This window comes from Poecilia latipinna, unplaced genomic scaffold (assembly GCF_001443285.1).
Source record: "Poecilia latipinna isolate Pla-1442-1.1 unplaced genomic scaffold, P_latipinna-1.0 Scaffold2047, whole genome shotgun sequence".
Lineage (NCBI taxonomy): Eukaryota > Metazoa > Chordata > Actinopteri > Cyprinodontiformes > Poeciliidae > Poecilia > Poecilia latipinna.
In genome coordinates this window covers 230,593-252,252 of record NW_015114663.1, presented here as the reverse complement: position 1 = coordinate 252,252, position 21,660 = coordinate 230,593, and the positions used below count along the sequence as shown (strand labels likewise).

The 21,660-nt window shown below is 41.1% G+C and overlaps 1 protein-coding gene and 1 long non-coding RNA gene across 4 annotated transcripts; both read right to left on the bottom strand.

Annotated features, from left to right (window-relative positions):
- Positions 1 to 214: 214 nt before the first annotated feature.
- Positions 215 to 3,991, bottom strand: LOC106935937 (uncharacterized). The gene is made up of 2 exons (XR_001422010.1): positions 3,900 to 3,991; positions 215 to 3,522 (listed from the first exon to the last, which is right to left on the bottom strand). It is a non-coding gene; the product is annotated as an uncharacterized LOC106935937 (long non-coding RNA).
- Positions 3,992 to 5,511: 1,520 nt separating this feature from the next.
- a1cf (apobec1 complementation factor) lies at positions 5,512 to 18,799 on the bottom strand. Of its 3 annotated transcripts, none has more exons than XM_015016686.1 (13): positions 18,699 to 18,798; positions 14,194 to 14,344; positions 13,976 to 14,110; positions 13,757 to 13,887; positions 13,085 to 13,323; positions 12,491 to 12,655; positions 11,812 to 11,909; positions 11,071 to 11,208; positions 9,404 to 9,548; positions 8,678 to 8,922; positions 8,294 to 8,430; positions 7,482 to 7,636; positions 5,512 to 7,326 (listed from the first exon to the last, which is right to left on the bottom strand). In XM_015016686.1, exons 2-13 carry the CDS (start codon positions 14,293 to 14,295, stop codon positions 7,172 to 7,174), a joined length of 1,845 nt encoding a protein of 614 aa, XP_014872172.1. In that variant the 5' UTR covers positions 14,296 to 14,344; positions 18,699 to 18,798; the 3' UTR covers positions 5,512 to 7,171. The 3 variants fall into 3 exon arrangements, with proteins under 3 accessions (XP_014872172.1, XP_014872173.1, XP_014872174.1); XM_015016687.1 differs by having other exon boundaries at positions 8,678 to 8,898; XM_015016688.1 differs by having other exon boundaries at positions 7,235 to 7,326; positions 7,472 to 7,636; positions 18,699 to 18,799.
- Positions 18,800 to 21,660: the final 2,861 nt, after the last annotated feature.

Sequence of the window (21,660 nt, the reverse complement as noted above, 5' to 3'; positions counted from 1 at the left end):
AGCAAACATGAAGATTTGTGGAAAAACCGATCTCCTCAGGTTAAGTTTATGTCTTAACATGCATCCATTTCTGCATGGGACTTTAACAAATTCCAGAAAATGTCTTTCTGGAATTTGTTTGGAAGCTTGATATCAAGTTCAAGTTTCCAAAATGGAAAATGTGGAAGAAGAAGAGAAGCAGTTCTGTGCTCCCGTCCGTTTTGACGGTCAGGGCGTTTTTTGTTTTTTTTCATGATGCAAGAGGATTATTTCAGAGTCACAGCGAGGGATTAATCTATTAAAGGTCGGATACTCTGATCCTGAATCTGATCCCAGCTCAGAATCGTGTCAACTGGAGCTAACAAAACAACATCCGACAACAGAACTACGTCATGTCGCTCCTCGTTGCTTCGTTAGGTCCTTTAAAACCGACAGAACGGAGAAAAGGAAATCCTGCAGAGGTTTGTGTCATCATGCGAGGACCACTGTGCTCTGTATTTGTTTGTCCCTGTTCTCCTCTTCCTCTCCTTTCTTTCTCCCATCCCTTCTTTTCCTAAGTTTGAGGACAAAAAGGCTTCAGTCCACAAAGACACTGAGAGCTTGAAGGCCGAACAAGGAGCCTGTTGAGGAGGTGAGGACAGCAAGAGGCTCCAAGCTTTACAGGCCGTGGTGGGGGGCATTCTGAGAGCTCACTGAGGGGAAAAGTAAAAAAAAAAAAAAAAAAGGACCATGGTGCCATCAGTTTTGTTTTATTATTATTGTAGATTAATTGAAGCTGCAGCGAGTCTAGATTATTCTCTTGATGACGGAGGCAGGTCTTGTTTTCAGTGGCAGATGTCGAAACTTCACCAAACCCATAGGAAACAAACCTGATGGATTTGTCTGCTGGAACATTTAGGACCATCAGTGCATCTGTCTGTTCAGATGGGTGGCATTTGGAGAAATCAAAAAAAGAACATTTTCATTTTTAGCAGAGTAAATATCAGATCATTTGAAACTTTGACTCATGATCAGATTTACAAACACCTTCAGGAGAACCAAAGTTTTTTTTTTCTTTTTCTGCTTGTCCTTCCACCCTTTATGTGAATGGAGGAAGTGATGTGTCCATTCATTCCCACTGGGAAGGTGATTATCCACAGGGATGGAAATCAGCAGGCTGAGCTGCCAAAATTCCCACCACAAAGAAACAGAGAGACAGGGAGCTGTTTTTCCTCTTAAAGTCTCTGAGCCATTGCCACCTGCCCAACGTGTTTGGGTTGAAACCATTCATTAAAGATCTAACACAGACAAACTGATCCATCCAACCATCACTTGGAGAGACGATCCTTGAAAGGGGTCACAACGTACGGTTGGTTTGGGCTAACGTAACAATGCTGTTTTTAATCACAGTTTTATCCTTTGATTTCCTAAAATTCCCAGTTATCGTGTTTCCTTTTCTTTATCTATTCATCTTTCCCTTCCCCTTTTCCCTTCATCTTTTACTGTAACTCCATGTTTTATTATCTCTGGGTGGTTCTCTCAAAGCTGTTATCTCTGACGTTTGTGCCTGTGATTTGCATCCAAAATCCAAACTCGAAGCAGTCAGACATTTATGTCCCACCGCTACATCTGGACTGTTTGCTTCTCTGTTTAAATTTAAATTTGTCGGCAGCACCAGTGAAAACCGGCCACAGCTGGTTTCGGTTTGAGAGGAGAGGACAGTGACTCTCATTATACTTCCAGCCTGCAGGACAGCAGACGATAAGGATCCCAATTGTTCAGCGGACGCTTTTCTAATGTGATTCTTCCTCCTCCTGGAGCTGTGATGGTCATTTGTTCCACAAGAGAAACTTTCAGTTCGGATGAGATCGGATGAGAACCGGATCCCTGAAAATGCATGTCTCTCTTTTTGGTTCGAAGGGCACAAACATTCCTCTCTACCGTGAATTGAACTGACACTTTGATACATTAAAACCTAAGTTGCTAGGGCGGTGTTGCAGTCGGCCTTAACCTGTTGTGTCCTGACGCTGGTTGCGTTTGCATTGCACAGAGTGCCACCTCCAAACATCGCAGCTATTGTCAACTTACTTTGCCACACGAGAGGACAACACTCAGCTCGTGTTGCTGTTTGTCATCATCGTACAACTTTGGCAGCAACTGGAAGGAAAAATGGCGACTGAATGGTACATACAGGCCAAAGCGCTGAAAAAGTACAGAAGACCACTGACCAGAAGACACAAGGGCAAGATGACATGGTAAGCTAATGTCGCCTCCTGCAAAGCCAACAAACCAATCAGAAATACGTCGCTCTAGTCTTGTTGGAACAGGATTTTGCTGGGATACGTGAAGCAACGAACATCCATCAAAGTAGCATCGTTCGTCTTTCAGACTTAGCTCAGAGACGCTTCTCAAATCCACGTCACACAAACAAACAATGCTACGAGCATCTCTCAGGAGTAAACGAACCGATCTGCCGTCCTCAAAGCAAATATTCAGCAGGAAGTGACAAACGGTTGAGTTCGTACGGAGTCACATTAATAGTAAGTAGTATTAAGTAGCACAAAATAAGCAGCTCTGATATCCAGTCCATTCTTAGCCTGATTATTCAGCTAAAAAGCAGCCAAAGACAATAATCATCCTTAGCACATTCCTATCCGATTAAAGCCTTCTGTAAATAGCACCACTGCACTGGGAGACGCTACATTGTGTCTTTACGTAAGAAGTATGTGTCGGTTCAAAAAAATGATCAGTTGAATTTATACTAAATTCCTGGGACATGGAGCCGCCACACACAGCATTGATTTCTCTTCTTCACATCGTGATGAAATAACATTCATTTCATCACAACAAAGGACAAAGAATTACCCAACACACCAGTCTGGTAAATGTCCCTCTGATACCAGCTGCTCGGTCAGCTCATTGTCATGGCTCAGACTTGTACCACCGCACCTTCTCATTTGTCCTGACAACAGTATTAATGTCTTCAATGTTGGCCCCTCTCGACGACCTCATAGGCCTTTCCTTACCTGCGTCATGTATTTTTTTTTTGTTGTTTAAAAAAAAAAATAGAACAAATTGACAAATTGTTTACCAAGAGTAAAAATCTCCTATGATATGAGGCCTTCAGAGTAAATAGTAAAGCTCTGTATCAGAAGATTCAGGCCAAGTTGGTTTGTAATTTTAGTTTTGAATCGTTGTAACAGAATCACTGTCGTTGTCAGCTGCTCCAGGAGTGTCCAGATGTTTGAGCTGGAAGTGGCTCTTCATCACCGGGATCATAGCAGCTACAGACAGCTCAGGTTTGTTTGCTTTACTCTGCTGCAGAGCGAGTGAAGAGACAACAGAAATGTTTTTGACTGCTGAGAAAGAACTAAAAGCAGACATTAGAAACTGAAGGTATTTTGAAGCAGTAGCGTTTTTAGTCTGTCCGACGGGCACAACGAGCCGACGCACACTGACCTGGGCGGTCGTCCAGCTGCAGACTCTTCACCTCCACATCTGGGCTGCTCAGGCCGCTCCGAGGCTCCGTCATGCTGCTGGTACTCGGAGAGATGACCGGAAAACCTGAAGAGGGGAAACAGTTGACCACTCTGACTGCAGCTCGCTCTATCTCTCTCTCCTTTTCTCTCTCTCTTTCTCTCTCTTTCTGTGCTTGATGACATCAGGGGATGATGAGCAGAGAGAAAGAGAGGGAGAGAGAGAAAGTTGTTATCCCTCCACATCCACTGAAACGGCAACAACAACCTTTACTTTCCTTCCTTTATGTGTCCTGCATACACATTCCTGTGCTTGCATTTAAGCTGGAACTGAACGGAATAGCAGTCAAAGTCCAAAGAGAAACTCTAAAAGACCTTCAGAAAATTTACAGCATTTTAATGGCTTCAATGTAAGACTGAGAGTAATAATGTTCAATTTTCACTTTTTGGAACAGTAATAATCACCTGCTGTGTTTAGCTTAGGGAACTGAATCCATCTGTTGTATCTGAGAGAGCCGTAGTGATTACTGTTTCTCATGCTGCAACACAGGAGACAGGAAGATAGCTGTAATAATAACTTTTTAAACGTAAAAAAAAAAAAAAAAAATCAACACTGTGCAGCATTTCATATTTCCGTTCTGCTGAGAAACGTCCCGAACATCTGCAGATGTTTGACCGTTTTCTGCCTCAGAGTGACATCTTCTTCTGTGGATTAAAACACAGCTGATGGGGGATTAGAGACTACGCTGAAAACTGAATTAAATGAGCGCTTACATAAGAGGATTAGCTGCAGCTCGCAAAGCACCGCTTCGCTTTGCTCCACTGACTGGAGCGAATACAGTGTTTGCTTTGCTTCGGAGCCTTTCAGCTTTAAAGGTTTCCACTCATTTGGCCCGGAGTTGGTTTAAAAATGGGGTTACAACATGTTACTAGGACGAGTAGGACGTCCTCCGTGATCTTAGAGTGTAGCAACACCAATCTGGGAAGGGTTGAAAGGATCGTTCCGGAACTGTCCGATGTCCATCGTGCTACAAAAAGACACATTGCTAAACAAATGGAGAATATTTAGGTCAGTTGCCAGGAGTCTAACAATGAGTGGGGCATCATAGCAAACAAGTTCAAGGTCAGAATGTGCAATGCTCAGAGACAAACAACCCAGGAGCTCCACCTCAGCCTCCAAAGGCTGCAGTTATCAATGATATTAAACGATTCGTTCATTACATTAAATTTAGGGGGAAAAAACCCCCAAAACAAACTGATCAGCTACAGATTGTTAGAAAAGTCTAAATGAAGTCTTCTCTATCAGAAGAATATGGCAGCAAGGTGTTTACAGAGGTTCTCATCAACTGTCTAACATGACACGTCTGTTATTATTCCCAACTTTTTACTTGATTTAGTGGTAGAAATTTATTTTTCTGTTCTGTCAGAGGATTTCTGAGTTGAAGAGATGTTTCGTCAAAAAAAAAAAAGTTCTGAATCTGTACATCCCTCATCGTTTTTGTTCCGTTTCCTGCTCTGATTAATGGACCAGAATGAAGTCTAGGGTTTGAAAACATTCATTATACAAATTCATAAATACTTTATTAACTGCAAAGGGAAATTAAATTTCATTAAACCAAATCAGTAGTTCATAGACTTATAATGTTTGTCTAAAGATGATTATAAGTTTTGAGGCATTAATTTTTTTTTTTGATAAGTCGTTAGCTGAAATACAAATATTTTCTTGATGCTAAATGAATCTTGTTCTGGAAAATCTGCTTGCTTTTCGAATCTGTGTTTGGCTTATTGTATTATAAAGTCCGGACCTGAAATTGACAGAGATGTAGACAGAGAGTTGTCAAGAAATTTTAAAGAACTGAAACAAACAAACAAACAAACAAACAAAACTGGACCAAAACTCTACAAATTAACAGATATATAAAATCCTCTAATTAAAGAGTAAGAAAAACATTTCAATAAAACTTGTGTCTGTCTGGGAACGACAACAACAACATCTGGAGAAACAAAAAGTAATTGAATGCCTAACAAGCAAAAACATCTCTAGAGTGTAAAAATAAAAAAACAGAAACAGTAAAGGTATATGTCAACTCTTTATTTCATCCATTCAGATTAGAAATAATAAAAGATAATATTTCACACGGTTTTGTAGAATGCCCACAATAGTCTTCTCTCATCACAGATTGGGTTCTGATTCGGCATCGCATGGTTTTTCTTCCCAAGTCAATTAACTGCAGCAAAGACAAGTTAAAAATACCTCTGTACAAATACGTCTGGATAGTTCATCTGATTCCACGTACAAAAATAAGTTCTAAGTGCTTCACACACTTTAATACTGTCTCTGCTTCGGCGTGTTCACAGCTCGGACGCCAACTCATGTCGTCTGTTCTGAAATCTCCACAAAACCTTCAGTCGAGTAGAAGAAGTAAAAGTTAAAACTGCTACCATCAGCAGCTGCTTTCGCCCAAAAGAAAGGAAAAAAAACAAAAAAAAACAAGATACCCTAGAGCATTATTTAGATTCGACACCATATCATCCATTTTTCTTTTTTTTACTTCTAACCCATCGTGAAAACGCTGTGGATGTGAATGAAAGCCAACCCCTGGATTTTAAGGATCCAGAGATTAAGCTGAGTTTTATCTAATGCAACAGACTGACGGAAGGAACAGAAAACGCTCGGTGTGAAAATACGAACACTGAAAAAAAAAAAAAAAGATCAGAAATGAAACAACACATTTCATCCAAATAAGGTGCCTGAGCGTTTTTTATGCGTGGTGGAAGCAAACCTGCTGAACAGAAGACAACACAAATGAAAGGCCTGCTTTTAAAAAGCTCCGACAAACTTGAACAAAACAGGGCAGATTTACTTTGTGTAGATTTTTTTTTTATAAATACAATTGTTACGCTCTGTCTAATACTCTTCTTATGTCACTTCAGCTCTTCCCTCTGCACAGGAGGTTGCCATGGATATGCCGGGCCTGTAACCATGGCAGCACCCACAGTGACAGATATCATTTACATCCTGTGGGTACTGATTGGTTGTGTTGGACGGAGTCAACAAAAGGTATGCAACAAAATAAACCTTGTATAAAAAAAATATTAGCAGATTCTAATCTTATTCTAATTACAGATGTTAAAAAGAAGAGTTTAGTACCCTATTGTCTTTATTTTCAGCATTTTTTCTCTTCTTTTTAATTTATTTTATTTGGCTTAAAAAGCATAGAACTGAAGCAGAGTTAAAGGTCTGAAGAAAAAGCTAAAGTTAACAACCCAAAAGCCATTGCAATTGCCACTAGAAGACACTCAGAAAGTACACAACTTAGTTAGAGATAAGCCACACTGCACACGCCTAGCCAGAAAACGCGAATCAGCCAATCAGAGGCAGTTTTCAGCATCACAAACCAAACCGTGGATGAGCAGATAATTTGGATTAAACGAGGAGCAGAAACGGGTGACAGATGAAAGAGTTTGCTTTGAGGGTTTTCAGCAGCAGCTAGCGATGTGGGATGAGACTGAACCGGTTTCCAACTAAAAGACGCTTAAATCTCCCTGTTTGATAACAACAGAACGCTGCATTCACACCAGTTCACTTTTGGTTTTAGGAAAGACACAATCAGATTTGACTTCTTGTCAGGTCGCAGTGTTTGGTGTCTCCCAGACTGAGTCAATCTGCGGGTGAGCAAAGCGGTGTGGCGCAAATGCAGCTCCACGGTTTAACTCAACGCCTGGAAGCAGCAGCTTTAGAAAACGCCGTATCCGTCAGTGTGGCGAGCCGCCACGGCGAACGCGGGGTAGCCCTCGTAAGTGGCGTAGGCAGTTAGGTCCTGACCCAGAGAAACGGCCTGCTTCAGCTGGGAGGCCACGCCCGATGACCCCGGGGTTGCCAGAGCGTAGCCTACAGGGAGACACAAAAGACAAGACACCTTCTTATTATCAAGCCCTGCTGGTTCACATGTGTGATCTGGTTCTGGTTACACGCTGAGGGTCAAGTGGGTTCTGTCTCTGCTTTAGCGAGAAGTTAGTTGGACTTGGGTACGGACCTTCACATACCTGGGAAGGCTACCGAGGCCACAGCGGCTGCAGTAGCACAGCCGGCGTCAGCAGCGCCCTCCGTCTGCAGGCCGAGCGTCTGCAAGGTGTGTTCAGCCGCGTGGATCTTCGCTTCTTCCACAGACGCACACAGTTTTGCAGGAGTGAAGGGGTGCCTGCAGAGAGGAGCACAAACACAGGTGATCCAAAAGTTGACAAAACTAACCTATTAAGTTTAGACTATAAGTAGAATTCTGCTCAGTTAGCGTTATTTTCTGTCCGCTTTTTAGCATTCTGCTTAGCACTTTTTAAAAAAAGAAAGTTCTTAGAACAAGTTTCAATTAAATTCAAATTCAGTCCAATCATATCTAATTTTCTAGTTCAATGGTAAATGATAAATGGTAAGACAGGGGTTCAAACCAATGAAATGAAATATGTTCGAACCAACAATTAGGGGATAAACTCCTGCCATCGTTGCCTCCATCGTTCCTCAAGTCTCCTCAAAGATCACAAAACACACGTAGACTAGAGAGACAAACTCCTACAGCCCAACAGCAATTCCCCAACAGTTAAACTCTGGTACACCATTTCTGGTCCAAAGCCCAGTCTCTATTTGACTTTGAAGAGTCTCGCCTTTCATCTTCTGGCCACTGTTTTCACAGGCAACAGTGACTCTCAAGCACGAAGAAGAAGCATTTAATGCCATGAACATTTACCTATTCAGATGACGGGGCTCTTCACCAGACATTTTCAGTTTAACCTGTTCACTTCCTGCCATTGGATCCATTTCATCTCCATTTATCAATCAACAGCAGTGCACTGCCTTTACTCACACGTTGGGGTACTGCGTGGCCAGAGCTGGGATGGTGATCTTGTAGAGAAATAGCTGCCGCTGGTCGGGACTGATGGCCGAGTGGAGCTGATAGACGGGCTGACCCCAGTTGTTCTTCTGACACAGCTCTTCCAGAACCTGACGGGAGCACAGACGGGTGGAGGTGTTCACCTTGGGAGAAGAACTTCCAAGTTCCACACAGTCATAGCTTTTATTTCACATCGCAGTTTGGAGGATAAGGGGTGCTCTTTTGTGAATGAAGAGCCACAGGTTTTCAGTTGAGGAATCATATAGGCATTAGAAACGTTTCTCTCCGTTCGCATATTCCTGAAAAGTGTCAGGAAAAATTTGGAATATGTCGTTGTGTTTGGGTGTGTCCCGTTACCTGAGTTGGTGGTTTGATGCCGGTGCCCTTCATGCTCATGGCAGCTGGGTTCATCGGTGTCAGCTCCATCCCCGGCAGCAGGTCGTACAGCTTTTCCTGGGCCTGCTTGTCCCCCTTCAGCCCGTAGGAGGCGCTACTTCCACCTCCTCGTCCCATGGCTCCGCCCCCGGCTGCGTAGGCCAAGTAGCCCCGCCCACCCAGCCCTCGTACCCCCGCCGCCCCTACAGGTACAGTCATGTAAATTTCTACAGGAGATCGGAGAGGCAGTAAATCAATCAAATCACTGGAAATCAGCAGGGAAGAACAATCACACAATTAATAAATCACAACGAAGACTGATAACAAAGATAACAGCTAAGTGATTTCTTATTTTTCTGGCGAATTTTTGACCAAACTTCAGCTGATTCAGAGGATCTCACATGATTCCTACCATAAAATATTCTGATTTTCAAACCACGTTCATTGCATTCACATGATTCAGGGAGATCCACCCCTCGGCGTCACACCTGCCACAGGCGCAACTCAAAGCCAATAAAGAGACGTGATTGAAGTCGCTGTTAAATCCAAATAATCTGTAACAGCAGCTGAGTTGCGATCGGACAGTCTGTGTCGAGGGGAGGAGCTTCAGCATCAGATTAAGCAGTTTCTGCTGTCAAATCAAGATCTGATAGCAGATCTGCCTCCATCATGGTCTCCGGTTCATGTGAACAGAGAGAGCGTCCTCACCTCTGACCGACGGCGTCCTGATCAGACCTCTTCCTCCCACGTGCGCTTTGGCTGCTGGGAAACGGAACTGACCCGGAATGGCGGCGTAGGCCTGGGGGGCATAAAACACGGGAGCACCAAGGTACGCCGTAGTGGGGTCGTACACCTGCGAGAAACAGAGGCGGAAGAGGAAGTTTGGCTCTTATGTTAAGATGTTTGTTGTCGGAGCTGACTTGTATTACTTTGGATTTTGTTATACTTGGTTTACTTTATATTTTTAGGTTCTTTGCACCCAGAAACACAATTTATTTTGCTTTTTGTTTGAGTGCTTGTGCTGCCCCTGATAAATCGGCGCCCTCTACTGCTCTGGAAAACTCAGGTAAAAACAAAAGCGTAGCTAAAAATGTTTTCCTGTTCTGAATGTTTTAGTTCCTGGGTTTGGTGCTACCATCACTGGTGCAAACTCTTCTGTCACATTGAGTTAAACTGGCCACTCTATGAAGTTGTTTGACGTCCTATGACCCTTACACTTTATTTGACGGGGTGTGCATAACACTGACTTGACACTGTCATAAACATGACATAACATCTGTCATGAACATGAAGGAGTCTTTATGAATGTCTATGACTGTTGTCATGAAGTGTGATTCGGTAAATAATGACATTTTTATTGGAAAGTTGCCCTAAAAGTTGCTTTAAAAGTCCATTAGAAGTGCTAACTTTGCATTAAAGTGTTATATATAAAATAATGCAAAGTTAGCACTTCTAATGGACTTTTAAAGCAACTTTTAGGGCAACTTTCCAATAAAAATGTCATTATTTACCGAATCACACTTCATGACAACAGTCATAGACATTCATAAATACTCCTTCATGTTCATGACAGATGTTATGTCATGTTTATGATGGTGTAATGTCAGTCTTACGCACACCCCGCCAAATACAGTGTTACCTTTTTTTCTTTTTTTTTGGTCAATCTTGACAACACAGCGGAACAGTAACACATAGAGTCTCTGGGAACTCAGAGTTCAGCTCATTATCAGCTCCTTATCTCCTGTTTATCTGTGAATCAGGTTCAGGTTCAACTCAGTCTACTTTATGGCTTTCATGTTAATGATGTTCCCACTCGACTCTCTAATGAAGGGATTTTCATAAGCTAGATAATGAACAAAAAAAAAAAACTGCCATATTTAGTAAGATTTTCAACTTTAATTTTCTCTTTTTTAAAACACTGAATTGTTGTGTTATATTTATTTCACTACTTACTGAAAATTTTGTCTGGATAATTTGTGTCTCTAAATGTCTACCTTTTAATATGATTTCTGTATAAGCTTGGATTTATCCCATGATGCATTAACCGTCCTGACCGAGATTTTCGATAACAGTGTCATGTAGATGCATTAAAATCTGATAAAGATAACGACAATGGAAAGCATCACAGTGCACTGCGCTAAAGTTTGACAAATGTTAGCAGTTATGTGCTGCAAGGTAAATTCCTGTTGTAATTTGGGATATTGACGCTCACACTCCAAGTTATTACTCATTTCGTCATCAGTATATTTTACTATAGATTCAGTTCAAGGCCCCTCTATGCTCAAATTCCTTCCTGAATATGCCTAATTTATAAGAATGTCTGTTTGGATATTACAAATCCTTTTTAGTATTCAGGTAAGAGCTCAGAGTCCCACCTGTCCCAGAGTGTAGGCCGTGTAGTCGGCCTGCAGAACCGAGCCTCCTCTTCCTCCGGTTCCTCTGGTGTACCGGACGTAGCTGTCCTTATCCACCGGCTTGGCCAGAGTCACCTCGATAGGAGAGCCGTCCACCACCTGCAGGCGGAGAGAGGAGAGAGGAGTTTACCTCTCAATGATCATTCTGCATGCATCGCCTAAAAACAAAATCAATCTCGGTTGTATTTTTTTTTGGAATGCTGTACTTTTGCGGTTATTGCTAGGGAAATTATTTTCCCGCATCAGCTCATTGCCATCAAGATTCCCAGAGTTTTATGCAGCTGTTTTGATGGTAGCTATGGAAACGGCCTGCTGCGTGCCCAGTGAGGCAACAGTTGTGTGCTTGTTTCTTTTCTTTTACCAAACGGTGAGAAATTTGTCCGCCACCAAAAGAAATTTTAAAACAAAAAATGTGTTTAGATTTAATAGTTTGAATTTTTAACCATTTCTTCTTCTTCTTCTATTTTTTTCTTGTGTACTCTCTGTGGGGTTTTGTGTGTTCGCTGCCTAGTATTTATTTTGCAGAACATGTTCCTTTTCCCTTAGAGGTTTTGGAGTATACATATAAGGACCTTGGTCTCCAACCTTCAGCTCGCTTCTGCTGACATGTGCTCCAATCATGCGCTGCTTTTTTTGTCTAAAATTAAACCTGATGGGTTTTTTTCTGATTTCAAACAGCAGAAAAATGAGGGCAGAGCTGACCTTCCCATTGAGCGCGTTCATGGCGTTGATGGCGTCCTCTCGCTGACTAAAATGCACGAAGGCGTAGTCTCTGATCTTCTTCACTCGCTCCACTGCACCTGCAGCGCAACAATATCATTATTGGCTTCTCATTGTAACACTTTTCACTTTTGTGGAGCTCCACCCATTCGACATACAGTATTTATAATGCAAAGAAACCCACATATCACAAAACACAAAAAAGAAATATCTTCAATAATCATATGAGTTTATGGTAATAATGACTAATAACCTTAATTAATTGCTTATTTTCTAAATACAAAACATGTTAATGCTTTTATAAAGTTTTAAGGTTTTGGTTTGAAATTTTAAATATATTTTTTGGCTGATCTTTACGCCTTTTTAGACTTTGAAAGTTTATTTTCACTCTCTTCTACTAAAACTATTAGTCCTGAATGAGCCAATCAAATTTGAATATATTTTGTTACCAGGCTTTTGTTTTGTTTGGAGTTTTCCAGCTTTTTGTCAGCTTTTGGATTGAATAAAAAAAAAAAAATGCTTTCACCAATTTTATTTGCCAGAAAAGTTTTGCAGACTAACCTGACTGTGTGTTAGAAGCTTTAAACAAACAGATGAGGCTTTAAGAGGATCTTGTCAGCAGCATTTAAGGACAATCTGAAAGCAGAGAGGCCGGTCGTACCTGGTTTCAGGCTGTTAAACTCCCTCTCGATGGTTTCTTCAGTGGTCTGCAACATCAGGTTCCTCACATACAGAATCTTTACGTTTGCCATGGTATCCTCATCAACCTCCACCTCAGGTTCCGCCCAGTCCACCGCGATGGGATGACCCCACAACTGGATCCGACCTGAATGTTTGATAACGGATGTAGTTCAGATTAAGTTTAGAGCTGGATGTGGACCACGATCGTCAAAATAGATGTCTTTGTGATTTTACAGAAAAACACTGGAAACGGTGATGGTTCTGCTGGTAAAACCCCATCTTCAATATCTGCTCTCTTATCATGAAAATCCATCAGCAGTAAAATTGGCTTTGACTGGCTGACACTTGGACAGCTGAAGACTTTGACTGTTTTTATGATGTTCTCTTGATGATATTAAGGTTTGTTATCAGCTTTGCAAGGTGCATGTGTTCACTTCCCCAGTGTGAGATCAACCTGCATATTTTCAGCATCTTGAAACAGAACACGCGCCAATCGATTTGAAACACCTCTAGTAATTTTGAGACAAAACTGGCCCAAGAAATCGTGTGGATCTCCAGAGTTTTTGGTCTCTACCTGGCAGGAGTTTGCGTCTGGCCATGGCAGCTGCCCGGTGGCTCTCGTATTCGACGAAGGCGAAGCCTCTGTTCTTGGATTTGTCTGCAGCACTGGGGTACACGATGACGTCCACAACGCCGTCTGTGACCTTTCGCATCTCCGCTAGGATCTCGTCGTGCTTCTTGGTTTTAGGAATGCCCCCGACAAACAGACGGCAGTTGTCCACGCTGGCACAGACACCGAGGAGGCGACCGTTCCTGGGAGATGGAGAGAAGAACATCGTAGGAAGGTCAGTTTAAACCAGTATTCTGATCTACGCAGATGACACCACTCTGTACTTGAGAAACAAAGCAGCAGTCTATAGAAGAAGGTGATTAAGGTCTTGGACTTTTCATGAAACAGATTTTTTTTTTTCCCAGTGTTGGTGAAACTGTTTTATGATCAACTGAGGAACTAACGGTGATGTGAATTGGTCCGGTCACATAAAATGTGAAGTGTTTGTTCAATTGATAGTATAGTTACTCTGGTTGGTGACATGTAAATTGATAATAGTCAGGTTTAGATGGATGGTTGGCTCAGATTTATTAGGGCTAGGGTTATGTGCTTGCAATAAGGTAGTTTTAAATGAAGATGGGTGTTTAAAACAGATAATTGCAAAAGCTGTCGTTGCAGGTGAAGAACCGCTCTGACCTGATCTCGTAGTTGTTAAGCTGCTTCATGGCTGTTCTGGCTTCCTGTTTGTTGGTGAAGGTGACAAAGGCGTAACCTCTGTTGTTCCCATTGAAGTCCATCATCATCCTCACCTCATAGATCTTACCAAACTGATGACAGGGGCAGAGAATGCCAGGACATTTAAAAAAGAAGTGATATCAAGGGACATTTTCCTCAAATTATTCCACAATGACTCACCTTCTCACACAACGGAACCAGTTCATCCTCAAACAGATCTCTCGGGAGTTTCCCCACAAAGATCTCACTACCTCTCTCAGGCGGTGGTCCGTCCCAGTCAGGCGGTGGGCCACCATACCGCCGCTGACCATTCTCCTGAAGAACAGAACCCCAAAATGAGGAGCGGCAGCCTGGGGAGAACTCCCCTCGGCACTCTGGTTCCTAAAAATATTCCTTACCTGTCTCAGCTGGTATCCGGTCCGTTGGGTGAGCGCCCGAAGTGCGGCCTCTTTCTGCGTCCCCGCCAGCCCGTCTCCACTTCCCTTCTGATTGGATTCCATTGGGTGTGATTAACAGCAGGTTGTGAATCAGGGAAATTAGGGGTGCTCACTGCAGAAACAGACATAAAGCAGGTTTCAGTTCTGATGTTCTGGTTGTCAGAGAGAGTTTGGGTGGGCTTTTGTAAGTCACAGAACCACATTCAGGCTGTCTATGATGATGGTTGTGAAGGGTAATCTTTATCAGTTTCATTAAAACTCTTTAAACCACATTAAAAGCTTTTCTTACGTTTATTTGCTGTATCCTGTCTTACCCTCACAAACTATTGAATGACTTACATATTTTCTTTGTACCGATGTGTTCAGATTTGAGAAATCTAACTTTTATAAACCCATTTAGATTCAAGACATTAAAGCTTTATTTTCTTCTCCAGACAGTCTGTTCCCCATAAAGGTGAACTGAACAGAAACATCTTTCCAAACATCCTAATTGCTCTAGAGCCTGCAGATTTCTGCAACTTTAGAAGGAATGTATTCCTGACCAAAAAAAGTAGCATTTGCAGCCACAGTTAAATGAGTTCATACAGAAACGCTTTCTGTGGACTCTGAAACACTTTGTCACCAAATAGTTTGTGTCATATAAAAACATAAAACTAATTAATCTACAGAGTTTTCCCAGATTCAATGGGAAATAAATACAGAGATATTAAACAGAAAGTAAACCGTTCTAATTGTAGAAAAATATATATATTTCAAAAGCCGCACTAAACCAAACAACCATGGCTTTATTAAAAGTGGACATTTATGTGAAACTAATGAATAGAGGATTCTGGAGCTGGTCAAGGACAGCAGCTTTGGAGGAGACTAGATACTTCACAGGAACACAATGGCCGCTGTAAGAAACGGTGGTGGCAGCATTATGCTGTGGGATGAGTTTTTGTCCAGTGGACATGAGGTTGTTGTCAAGTCGAATCAGTTCCAAAACCAAGGAAAGTTTTGACAAGACTTCAAGATATCTGCTAGAAAGCTGAAAGCTTAATTATTTAGTCCCATTGTTAGTCCCAGAATATATTCAAATTAGGAACAGAACGACTTGACATGAGGGAAAAATGTATGTTTTGAAATGACTGAGCCAAAGTCCAGTCCTAAATGTGACTTTAATAAAAAAAATAGAGAGCAATTTGTCCCCACAATGTGACATATTGATTCCTATCAAAGACCGCTGAACGCTGAAATTTAATAAATCATTATATCCACTGTTTGCCCTCTCTCTTCTTTTCCCTGTCCCAGTCATATTTGGTGTAACCGCCTGCCAGCCCTCTGTTGAATCAACTCGTGTCCCTGCTGAGACATCATGTACTCACAGATCTGCACCTCCTCGCCTTGTTTTTCCCAATCTGAGCGGCAGATATGAGCGGCGGGGAGGTCAAGGTCTGCTGGCTGATCATTAACAGAGACCGCGGACAGCCTGACAGTCCGTCTCACCGTCCCACAGGGTGGAAGCCTGCTGCGGCCAAAATCAGGTCGAGCTTTCGCTGAATTTATTCAGCAAATAGCATCTCAAACAAGTCGTAATGCCTCCCATCCCCCTGCCATAAAAACCCTCGACTCGTATAACCAGAACCGAAACACTCCAGGTCACATTATGCAGACCTGGGATGCTGTGATGCTTTTATTACGCTTGTGTAATAAAAGCATCATGTTTGTTTGAGTTTTTGTTTTTTTTATTTGTTTCATTTTGGCACATCTTCAGGAACTTTTAAATCAATCAGCAGGGGACGAAACTATCTTTTGTAAAAATGGTCAAATGTGTTCCAGACTTTGAAGAAATTCTTGTATCCTTATCAGAAAACCGATTTTAATGATTTCATGAAATCATTCCAGTCGTTCTCTGTAAAACAGAGATCAAATGACTCTGAATGTGTCCAGTGAGCTCTAAGAATCAGTTTTATGCTTTTGCTCCCGAATACCAAATGAATCTGTTCACACTTTCCTGGCTGGTAATTTAGCTCAAGGAAAACTTCTGTGTGAATTTTGAAGGTTTTCTTCAAAATTCACGCAGGTCATAATTGAATGTTTTTCCTCAAACATTCAAACATTAGCTGCCCCTGCTGGTAGGGCTCCAAACAATTCGGCTAAACTCGGGAATCAGATTGTCTTCAAACTGCTGACATCATTTCCAAGAAAAAGGATGAACAAAAAGCTTTCCATCCGAGTCAGATAAATCAATCGGAATGCTCTCCGGATGTCAGAAATCCAGGTTGTAATCATAGACCGACACCGTCCCAACATGGCCGCCATTAGCGAGGAGCTTTTATCTCAGTCGAACTAATCTGTTCAACATTTATCAATAATCATCTTCTGGACAAACTGACTAAAAGACAAAACTAATAAAAATAATTGGGCCACGTTTCACGTCTTCATTCAGTTTTACGTAATCAGATATTGGAGCTCAGTTCATGAACAACTGATCTTTGATCAATCACTCTATCGGTCAGTCAGCTTCAACTTTTGACCTTCCGACAGCAGCTGTGATGATCCTCCTGCATTGGCTCGTCAGACAATTAAAGCTGCAGAAACTAACGCTAATCTAGACTTCTGGTTTCGGCAGAAATGGGGGGTGCTGCTAATTTATTTCCATATGGAACGACTTCCTCATTAAAAACAGTTTCAGCTCTGCATCTGTGTTCATTATCCTGATCTGTGAAATGAAATCCTCGGTCGTCCTGCGGATACATCATGGTGGTTATGAATATTTATTGTTCAGGATCCATCTCCTCCATAAAGAAACATATCTATCACATATCTATCACAAGACCCATAACGTGTCCTCCAGTATTCAGGCAAAGGAACGCCCTGTTCAAGTTGCAATGAGGCAAAGTGACTGTTGAAGAACAGGATACCAGAAGATGTAAAGAGATTTAAAAAAGTCTAGAATGTTTTCATTCTTGAATCCAATTTAATTTTAAATTAGCGCAGGAAGCTCACTTTTACACACACTAAAATGTATAAATTAAATTAAATTCTGACATAAGATAATCTCATTTTAATTAAAGAGGAAATGCTAATCTCATCGCTTGTAATGGGATGATTGCAATATGAAAAGTTTCTATAAGAATGTTTTAATAAATCAAGCCAACAGGAAAACTGAGACGTGCTGATTAAATTCCTCCTGGTTTTCTAGGAAAAAAGTCAAAAATACTCAAGTGCCTGCATATAAAACTTTACTATTTTATGAGGAGAAATCAATTGCGGAGCAGTTCATTCAGTTGGAGCTGCATTTTGTTGGTAACGGTGACTGTCATCTCATCCGCGGCCAGCAGAGGGCAGTAATTTTCCGGAACAATACTGATTGGTTTAATCAGTATTAAATTAACTTTAACATATTTAGGGCTGAAATAGATTTATATTTTAATAATACACTAATAAGGACAGCAAATGAACCACAGGCACATGTTTTTCTTTAGGTAAAATATATATAAAAAAATAAATTCTAAAAAAAAAAAGTAATTTACTAATTGAAAACTTTTTATAATAAACAATTTTAAAAATAATAAAATACTTGCAAAAATATTTGTATTTTTTTTTACATTTAATTTTTTTTCCCAAAACAATCTGACAAAATGTCATGCAGTTTAAATTTAGATTTTAATTGAAATATTTTTTGTCTTCCTATGAAATATCCTCAGATGTCTCCTGCTGTGAGTCAGAGCCTCATAAATGAACTGGGCCGATTAACTGCACATGCTCAGTGATGATGTGTCTCTGTGTGGGAAAAGGATTTAAATAATGTACCTCCACATAGCACTCCAGCAAGAAAAATGATTGAATTAAAAGTTTCATTAATTTGATGTTAAAATTGCATCAGATTTGTCATCTGAATGATCTCATGTATAATGCAGGACGATAGCTCAGGAGCTGCTGCAGATCCTGCTGCTGATTGATGGTCCGACTGAGTTTGATCAGGACTTTCAGGATCCAATACAAAACTGTTCTTTTCTCAAAATATTTTAGGTAAATTAAATGAGGTTTAACGTTAAGTGTCAACACAACTTCCCTCCTCTGGAATCTCACAGGGAGTGTGTGGAAGTAAAGCTTTATGTAAATTACAGGGGTAAAAAAATGAGCATGATAATGGGATTCATCTTTTGTTGGATTTGTCTGGATTACCTCTGATTGCACAGCTTAACCACTAACCAGGGCTCCCAGTTTTACACCCCAGTAAGGACATTTAACTCCGTAAACGTCAACAGAAACACTTTCACTGGCAGAAGGAGCTCCAGCAGCTGCTGGACGACGCTCGCTCGCTGCAAACCCGGCCTGTTTGCTCAGTTTGCAGCCTTCAGCCTCAACGCACAGAAGAGAAGAAGAGAGGGCGAGCGACACTTACTTCACATCTGCTCTCTCTCTCCCAGGTTTGATGCTTTCAGACCAATTTTATGGAGTAAAAAATCTTAAAAACTCACCTGAGCAATTTCAGAGATCACCTCCCTCCGATCAGAGCTGTGTCATTCTGAATGAGAGTGTGTCGTCAGAGCCCCCTGCGTGAGATTGCGTGTGCGCGCACGCGTGTGTGTGTGTGTGTAGGTGTAGGTGTGTGTGTGTGATCACATCATATCAAACTCCAAAGGTTCACTGTCCTGGTGTTAGCTTTACAAGCTGCAGGTCGTTAATATTTAACCTGCTGCTATCTGTGGACACTGAGGCAGTCCTGTGTGTTTGTGTGTGTGTGTGTGTGTGTAGATGTGTGCGCATGTGTGTGTGAGCATCAAGAGGCCTTTGACCGACAGGATCTGGATCAGAGGCCTCTCCAGCTGCTTACAGATGTTGTGAGGATTGTTGCTAGATTTCTGAAAATCTTTCTGATCAAAAGTATTGATAGGACTATTAATATTGCTTTCATAATGGAGTCAAGTCAACCTTTGGTGTTATATCATGTCAGAGTAACACAATGTGGGACAAATAATGTCCTTTTTACACATATGAACAGATGTTAGATTATAATCACCACTGCTCCCAACAAACTCAACGAATGTTTTCATCCTGGCTAGTATTTGCACAGTTTTCCCTCATTTTAAATAACATTTCTGCTGTTGTTTGCACAGGTTTTATTTTCCCGCATATTCTAAATCGTTTGCTCTCTTTCAATGCACAAATGCAAATGAATATCCTACTCAGTTGCACATTCCTTAGATCAGAGTACCCTGTTTCTGATAACTGCGCAGTATTTTTATGTTAAGATCTTGTTCTTACTGTACAGTATATTAGTCTTTATTTTGTTTGTCATATATTTTTAATACTTTATCTTTGTGTGAACCGACGTGCCTGCTGTTATACCTGAATTTCCCCACTATGAGACAATAAAGGATATTTCTCTTTTATTCTGTGTCCAATGAAGCAGCCTACTGTGAAACACAATGCCAAAACCAAAAGGAGAAATAGAAAAACTCAATAAAAAAAAGAAAGTATGAATTACATTTAAAATTAATTACATTTCTGACAAACACGGGATTTTTGGAGTAGAAAACAGGTTCAGTTTGAAACAGTTTCGTTCCAGAGGAAATGAGTATCATGTTCATGTGAGAAACGATAACAAAAAAAGTTATAGTTTTTGTCTCCTGGTTGTAATGACAGTAGGTCTCCAGAAGAGGGCGCACAGTGATTACAAAGTCATTCATTTGTCTCCAGCAGAAGAGGCATAGTTTGACCATCCCTCTGTCCGTGATGCCTCTATTCTGATCAGAACATTACGAAATATGATCCCTAGCAGCGAAAATAACGACAACAAAATCATCAAAAATAATAATGTTCTGTGTGAGACCGTGGAATATTTCCTCACTGTGTAAACGTCTGTTCTCGGATGAATTCGCGGTCATTTCCTCAGATGTCTCTGCAGCAGCAGCTGCAGGAGCATGCTGACAGTTTGAACACAGCAGGACAAACACTGATGCCAACACAGAAGGTTTATATAAATAGAGAGAAGGACCAGGCTCACGGTGCTGGTCTAAACTGGACACATTCTTATCTGCGGTCCAACACATCTATTTTCTCCCCGAACGCTGTTCAGAGCAGGTTTACGGGATGAATCGGACTTTAAACTGTTTATTATTATTATTATTATTATTATTATTATTATTATTATTATTATTATTATTATTATTATACCTCCTGTTTTTATTTCACATGAAAAAAGACAGTCAAATTTAAACACTTTAGAACAGATATATTTTTCACTTTTGCTGAAGTCTCATGAGTTTGAAAAGGATGTAGTTCATTGGTTTTATCCGTTTTAAATTTGCACATGAATGCATCACTTGAAACTTAAAAAAAAAAAAAAAGAAGAAAGTTATCGTCTCATCTGTTTTCCAGAACTTTCTTAGAGCAGTTCACTGTAACACCCATCCTTTCTGGCCACGGCTCATTCCTGGTAAATAAACAAATAAAAAATTTTGGTTGGTTTAAGATGAACATTTAGGCAGTTTTTTTTCTTCATCTGTTCATAGAAAACTTTAACTGAAGCTGCACAGGTGAGGATCAGTAGGAGGACAGGTGACGAAAAGGAGCGGAGGCAGCCCAACTTTCCTCCTCCTCCTCCTCTCTCTCTCTCTCTCTCCCTCTCTCTCTCTCTTTCATTCCGCCTCGACCTCCACTTAAGCTCCAACTGTTTCGGATTAAACTGTTCACACTGGAAGTGGATCGGCGCTCCGGACTCCTCCGGACTCGCGGCTCTGCAGCACCTGTTTCCCGGCGTTTGTCCTCTCATCTCCCTAAACATCCAACTTGAGGCTCTTGGCTTCCTGTCTCTCGTTTCCAGGTGGGACTAGAACGCATCTTTTTCTCTTTTTCCCCCTTTTTGTGTGTGTGTGTGTCTCGGGAGTAAAGTGTGCGCTGCTGGATTCCTGCACCTCCGTTTTCACACTTTAATCAAACTGGCGGACGTTTGGTTCCTTATTCTCTGCGTAAAATATTCCAGCGGACATAAACCCGGAGCGGCTCTCCTGTGGGATTATCCTTCTCTCAGACTGACTGTAAACTTTTTTGTGTGTGTGTGTTAGTTGTACTCCGGATTACTCCTCACGTCTTCAGTTTTCTTCTTCATTTCATATATCGAGGGGAATCCTGCATCCAAATTTCTTTTTTTTTTTTTTTTTTAATGTTTTTTGAATCATGCGGTTTGTTTTGATTGGATTTAATCAACGGGATGGGAAACGTGACACGCAGGAGTATCTATTATTATTTAATCTGTTCCAGACTTTCTCCTAAATCACTGTTCATCACCTGATTCCACCAAACCTCAAATTACCACAACATAAATTAATAATTCCCCCCGGATATCAGATAGTGGAACCAATCCACAAACATTCTCAGATAAGTAAGTAAATAAATAAATAAATCCAATAGAAACTTTGGGAACTGCCTGAAGGCACC

Coding starts and splice junctions, on each gene's coding strand:
- a1cf (XM_015016686.1), bottom strand. CDS start 14,295: ATGGAATCCAATCAGAAGGGAAGTGGAGACGGGCTGGCGGGGACGCAG. Junction 13,324..13,756: donor CTTAACAACTACGAGATCAG/GTCAGAGCGGTT, acceptor TCCATCTCCCAG/GAACGGTCGCCTCCTCGGTG. Junction 7,327..7,481: donor GGCCTCGGTAGCCTTCCCAG/GTATGTGAAGGT, acceptor GTCTCCCTGTAG/GCTACGCTCTGGCAACCCCG.